This window comes from Phocoena phocoena, chromosome 6 (genome assembly GCF_963924675.1).
Source record: "Phocoena phocoena chromosome 6, mPhoPho1.1, whole genome shotgun sequence".
Taxonomy (NCBI): Eukaryota; Metazoa; Chordata; class Mammalia; order Artiodactyla; family Phocoenidae; genus Phocoena; species Phocoena phocoena.
In genome coordinates, this window is record NC_089224.1 from 79,177,879 (window position 1) to 79,184,601 (window position 6,723).

Sequence of the window (6,723 nt, forward strand, 5' to 3'; positions counted from 1 at the left end):
GAACAACACAAACTCAATGACCAGTCATTGAATTTCCTGGGGCTCCTAGGGACACACTCTACCCAATACACACATACATAATGAGGTGGTGGACACTGGCAGGCTGCCAGCCTCTTTAGGCTGGAGTAAGGAACAAGCTGACCAGGGGAGATTTACCAGGCTGAAGACAAGCCAGACAACAAAGCTGGCTGAGCGGGTGGGCACAAATCTAACTTCTTTAATGGATTTCTTAAAGATGGCAACTCCCACAAGTTCAACAGGAGAAGACAAGCCAGACAACAAAGCTGGCTGAGCGGGTGGGCACAAATCTAACTTCTTTAATGGATTTCTTAAAGATGGCAACTCCCACAAGTTCAACAGGAGAAGACAAGCCAGATTGCCGGCTCTCCTTTGCAGCCAGAGGGCAGAGGAAGGCGCTGGGAACCCCGGCTCCCAGCCCTAGCTCTGTGAACTGAGTTGGACGAGCCCCTTCCCCCTTCTGGGCCCCAATTTGTCCATCTGTACAAGGTCTGGCACATGGAGTTAAGTCTACTGGATGCTCTCAGGTCTCCATGACAGCCCATAAGCCCAACTTTCTTAACTGGAAGGAAGCATCTGATGAAAGACCTTCCCTCCACGGTGTTCTGGGACCTGAAACAAAAACAGAGGGGCATGGCCACCTCCTCCACCAAAGTGGGTGTGCGGGCAAAGGAGTGGTGAAGCACCAGGGCCTGACCCTGGGTGGGCAGGCCTGGAAGCCAGTGGGAGTGACAAGTGTCTGACAGCAGCACCAAGAGACCTCATCCTCCTCTCGCCGCCCCTCTCCAGAGATCAGAGCTGGAGAAGCAATTAGAGCTCAATTATCCTCACAGGGAGAGAACGGACCAGGTGGGACTCACCTCAGCCACACAGCTAGTCTGTGGAGGGGCTGAAAGCCAAGGTTTGTTCCTTTGGGGAAAACAGAAAGTCTTAGTCCTGTGCAGACACATATCTCCAGAGACTGAGTGCCTCTACCCCTGAAGACATCAAGGTGAACAAATTCAGCATTAAAAGGTAGGTACTTTAAAATAATTTTCAAATTAAGAAAAAGCCAGGTCTGGAATGAAAGGATGAGGGGGAGACAGTGAATGATAACGAGAACTTGACTACACCAGGGAGGGAAAGACCTGGCAGGCTCACATTCCCCAGGCTGCAATGACGGTTTTCCTAGCAGGGACGCTAAGGACGGCCTGAGGGTCAGGACTGGGGCTCAGGGCCCAGGTTGGAGGAGATCAAGGACGCGGCCCGAGGCCAGGTCCTCTCTGCACGACCACGCCAAGGCCGCCAGGGTCTGCGTGTTGAGCCCCTTCCTGGGAGCCCCCAAAGGCTGGTCCGGGTGGGGCCCGCAGGAGCCGGCCCTCCTCCGTGGGAGGCTCCGACTGGTCCTTATCCCCTCCTGGGTACAGCCGCGCCTCGGGAACCCCGAGGGACCCACGCCCGCTCGGAGGCGGGGAGTGCAGTGGACGTGAGAGCTGGCCGAGCCCGCGAGCACCCCACCCCGCGGGGCGCCGAGGGGGACGCCCGGTCTGGATGGCTCCTCTCTGGCCGCCCGGCCCTGCGTCCGCAGTCTGGGGCTCAATGCCCGCTTCTGGAAAATGGGCACACTTGTGTTTTGTGTTGATCGTAGGAGGCCCGGCTACAGGGAGGAGGGGATGGGGGGCGGTGCGCCGCTCCCAGGCGGGAGATGACCCTCTAGCGCCACCGCGTGGCCGAGGGAGCGCATGGAGCCCGGCCGGAGGGGATGGGGATTGCAGACTTCCCAGCCACCGCAAACTGAGAACCACCACAAGGGTTTTCGAAGGGAGCAGCCAGCCAGGGACGCCGGAGCTTGGCGAACTGGTGTAATATTAAAGTAATGGCGGCTAGCAACTTTTGAAGGTTTGTTACGAGGCAAACACTGTGCTTAACACTTCTAGTCCTTTTCTCTTGGAAACTCGTATTCATCTTTTTTTAAAAATTAATTAACTTATTTATTTTTGGCTGCGTTGGGTCTTCGTTGCTGTGCGCGGGCTTTCTCTAGTTGTGGTGAGCGGGGGAGCTACTTTTTGTTGCGGTGCGCGGGCTTCTTATTGCGGTGGCTTCTCTTGTTGCGCAGCACGGGATCTAGGGTGCACAGGCTCAGTAGTTGTGGCGCACGGGCTTCGTTGCTCCGCGGCATGTGGGATCCTCCCGGACCAGGGCTCGAACCCGTGTACCCTGCACTGGCAGACGGACCCTCAACCACTGCGCCACCAGGGAAGCCCTCTTATTAGTCTTTGAAGCAGGTACTATTATTATTCCCATCTCACAGAGGAGGAAACTGAGGTTTAGAGAGAAGTCCACACTTGATGGAGAGAGCAGACCCATCACAACCCCCAATATTTTACAAGCTAGAGACTTGGAAATGTGGAGAGAATGTCTCAGTTTTCGGTGGAACTGAAATAATCAGAGCTTTGAAGGTCCCCCCAGTACACAGCTTACTCCTGTGTCCCTGCTCCTGAGAGTGGCCTCTGCCTCTCCCTCTATTTTATAAAGAATGGTATCTGTAACCACAAAGGTCAGAAGCCAAAGGACAGAGCTTTTCTTCTCTGATATCCAGGAGCCTTGGCAGAGGAATGTGCCTTGGGGCTTGAGAATCAGAGACAGAGGAAAGCTGAGTAGTTACAAGCATCCTGGAAGGGAGGGAAAACTCCTATATTACAGAAGGCCTGGGTTCCAGGCCCTGCTCTGCTTCCAACTGGCTATGTGATCTTGGGCAAGTCCCTTCTCTTCTCTGGGCCTCAGTTTCCCTCCTGTACAATGTACATTCTTCTAGATGATCTAATAATCCCTTTCCTTCCCCCCACCCCCGGCCTTCCTAACCCTCTCCACACCACCCCTGCCCAAACTGGCTCTGACATTCCGGAAGCAGCCCTGAACTGAGGTTGAAGGTCCCAGGTGGGAGTTGTGACCCATCTCTGAGTTTCCTCCTGAGTTCTAGGCCCTGACACTAGGCCCTAGCAGGGCATCTGGCCATGGCAGCTCAGGGCCATCAGAGGGGAGAAAAGCCCTGTGCCTCTGAGAAAGACCTCTGGGGGCCCTGCATTGTGATAACCTCATCCACTCTGTGACATCATCCTTTCTCCCACCCCCGCTCCTCCCTGATCAACTGCTCTGCAAACCACCATCAGTCTGAATCCCAAAGGCCTGAGAAAGTCTGTTCTCCAGGACCTGCTGCTGATCTCCTGCCTCAGCCAGCAAGAAGCACCATGAAATTGGAGTTCACCGAGAAGAACTACAACAGCTTCGTGCTTCAGAACCTGAACAAACAGAGAAAACGCAAAGAGTACTGGGACATGGCCCTGACCGTGGACCACCATGTCTTCTTTGCACATCGCAATGTGCTGGCCGCAGTCTCTCCGCTGGTGAAGAGTCTCATCTCCAACCACGACATGAAGACCACTGATGAGCTCTTTATCACCATTGACCCCAACTACCTGAGTCCGACCACGGTGGACCAGCTCCTGGACTACTTCTACAGCGGAAAGGTGGTAATCTCAGAGAAGAATGTGGAGGAGCTGCTTCGTGGGGCCCAGTATTTCAACACACCACGCCTTCGAATTCACTGCAGTGACTTCCTGATTAAGTCCATCCGCCGTGCCAACTGCTTGCGCTACCTCTTCTTGGCTGAGTTTTTTGAGCTCAAAGAGATATCAGACTTGGCCTACTCTGGCATTCGCGACAACTTTCACTACTGGGCCAGTCCTGAGGCCTCCATGCACTTCATGCGCTGTCCACCTGTCATCTTCAGCCGCCTGCTCCGAGATGAAAACTTGCATGTGCTCAACGAGGACCAGGCTCTCAATGCGCTCATCAATTGGGTGTACTTCCGGAAGGATGAGCGGGAGAAGTATTTCAAGAAGTTCTTCAATTACATCAATCTTAATGCTGTCTCCAACAAGACGCTGATGTATGCCAGCAACAAGCTGATGGGCATGGAGAACAGCTCAGCCCATGCAACCCTGATTGAGAGTGTCCTTGTGGACCGCAGGCAGGAGAGGCCAACCAGCCTGCTGAGCTACCAGCGGAAAGGGGCCCTGCTTGATTCGGTGGTCATCCTAGGTGGCCAAAAGGCCCACGGCAAGTTCAACGATGGAGTGTTTGCTTATATCATTCAGGAGAACCTGTGGTTGAAGCTCTCAGAGATGCCCTATCGGGCAGCAGCACTTAGTGCCACCTCTGCTGGTCGCTACATCTACATCTCTGGTGGTACCACTGAGCAGATTTCAGGGCTGAAGACGGCTTGGCGGTATGACATGGATGACAACTCCTGGACCAAGTTGCCCGACCTGCCAATTGGGCTTGTCTTCCACACCATGGTGACCTGTGGGGGGACAGTGTACTCAGTGGGTGGGAGCATTGCCCCAAGGAGGTATATCTCTAACATCTATCGCTATGATGAGCGCAAGGAGGCCTGGTACCTGGCAGGGAAGATGAGCATCCCTATGGACGGCACAGCCGTGATCACCAAGGGTGACCGGAACCTGTACATTGTCACTGGGCGGTGCTTGGTTAAGGGCTGCATCTCCCGGGTCGGGGTGGTGGACTGCTTTGACACCAACACTGGGGACGTGGTCCAGTGTATCACCTTCCCCATTGAGTTCAACCACCGGCCCCTGCTCTCTTTTCATCAGGACGACATCCTCTGCGTGTACAGCCACCGGCAGAGTGTGGAAATCAACCTGCAGAAGATAAAGGCCAACAAGACAACTACCTTAGTGCCTCTCTTGCCCAACAACTGCCCCTTGGATGTGTCCCATGCTATATGCTCCATTGGAGACAACAGGGTGTTTGTATGTGGAGGTGTCACCACAGCCAGTGATGTCCAGACAAAGGACTACACCATCAGTCCAAACGCCTACATGCTGGACCAAAACGCAGGTGAGTGGAAGACCCTGGCCCCCCCACCAGAGGCCCTGGACTGTCCTGCCTGCTGTCTAGCCAAGCTACCTTGCAAGATTCTTCAAAGGATTTAAATGGCTTTTTAAGTGGGAGAATAAGTAAATGCATTATTATTCACAATTTAATGAGAGAGAGAAAGAGAAGAAGATGGCCTGTTGGTTCCTTCTTAGTCTTTGTTTGGCCCTAAAGGTGGAGATGCTGGGCTACAGCTACCCCCAGTGGGGGGAAATTCACGGCCACTCTGTCACTGGAGGGATCCAAGCTGAGGCTGGAAGACTCCCTGATGTGTGGGATCAAGGCATCTCCTGGGTAGTGGCTCCCAGTAGGTGGAAATTCAGGGCTACCCCGCCACTGGAGAGATCCAAGCAGAGACTGGAAGGGAATCCCTGGTGGGTGAGATTGAGGCATCTCCCAGGCACTGGCCAAGGTGATGTCTGGAAGGCCCCCTATTCTATACCCCTGTAGTCACCTTGCGGGCATCTGCTAGACTGACAGTTAAAGCATTTACTTAGAGTTGTGAAGCCTCAGACTCCTCCAACACTCATTTCCCTTGAGTCTGCCTAGGAAGGCAGGGGAGGGCCAATCTCAGGTCTGGGAGAGGAGCCTCCCGGACTGGGGAGAGGGAAGGCAGTGTGAGACAGGCTCAGGGATGCGGGCAAAGGGAGTGGGGTTGGGATGGGAGGGGAGGCAGGGTTACTTGGCTGTTGTGTTTGGCCACGCAGCTATGGTGTGTTTGTGTCTCATTTGTGGGAAAGTTGGGGGTTTACTTACAATTGTTTCCAGTAAACAAGGTTCATTGGGAACTTTCTCCAGGAATACAAGTTCTGAGGAGCTGGGGGTGGAAGAGAGGTGAGTAATGGGAGAGAAAAAGGAATCTGCATCTCTGTTGGAGAGAAGATTGGCAATAAGGTGATGGGATGAGAGACAGGATGGTGTAGCAGTTAGGGGTCTGGACACTGGGGACAGATGGTCTGGTTCAAATACCAGTTCCATCACTTACTGGGTAATCCTGGGAAAGCTATTGACATCTCTGTGCCTTAGTTCCCTTATCTGTAAAAGGGGGACAATAAGAGCGCCTACCTAACAGGGTGATGTGATGTGCAAAGTGCCTAGGACAGTCCCTGGCATATATTAAAGTGCTGTGGGAGTACTTTTTAAAAAGAAAAAAAAGAGGAGTGAGGCAAGGGTCTAGGTTCTTGGGTCTTTATATTAAGTTAGGTTCCATAAAATGTTCTTTGAGACTCCCTACCTCAAAGTCTTAGTGAGCTCTCCTCAATTCTAACTCCCTCTTCCCTTTCATTCGTGTACTTGCATATAATCCTCAACAATTTAGAAGAAACTGACTCAACGATGGACGTCCTCGAACACTATATGTAATCCTCATTCACCCATTCACTCGTTCATTCATGAATTTACTTGTCCACTCATCAATTCACACACACACACAAACACACACACACGCCAGTCACTGGGGCCTCTCTGTGCAGGTCCCTGTGCCAGTGTGTATTACACTTACAGCATGGCTTATTTTGGACTCACTACATACATAAAGCCCCACGAAGCTAGTGGCGACTGTATTATACAGTGCAGGATACTTTACATATCCTCATGGTTCAAATCTGCTCCATCCCCTGCCTTTTCCCACTCAGTCCTACTCCACCTGCCTCGAAGCATCTTCCTGACTTCGCTGACAGGTGGCCTCCCTCTTCAAAGCCTACCCCTCTGCCCAAGTCTTACTTTCCTCCTTGCAGGCAAGGACCTTGGACGTCACAGCTGACATGCTCT

General features: G+C 53.0%; 1 protein-coding gene across 1 annotated transcript; it reads left to right on the forward strand.

Moving 5' to 3' along the window:
* Nucleotides 1–3,158: 3,158 nt before the first annotated feature.
* Nucleotides 3,159–5,103, forward strand: CCIN (calicin). The gene has a single exon (XM_065879447.1). It carries the CDS (start codon nucleotides 3,246–3,248, stop codon nucleotides 5,010–5,012), a length of 1,767 nt encoding a protein of 588 aa, XP_065735519.1. The 5' UTR covers nucleotides 3,159–3,245; the 3' UTR covers nucleotides 5,013–5,103.
* The last annotated feature ends 1,620 nt before the right edge of the window (nucleotides 5,104–6,723 follow it).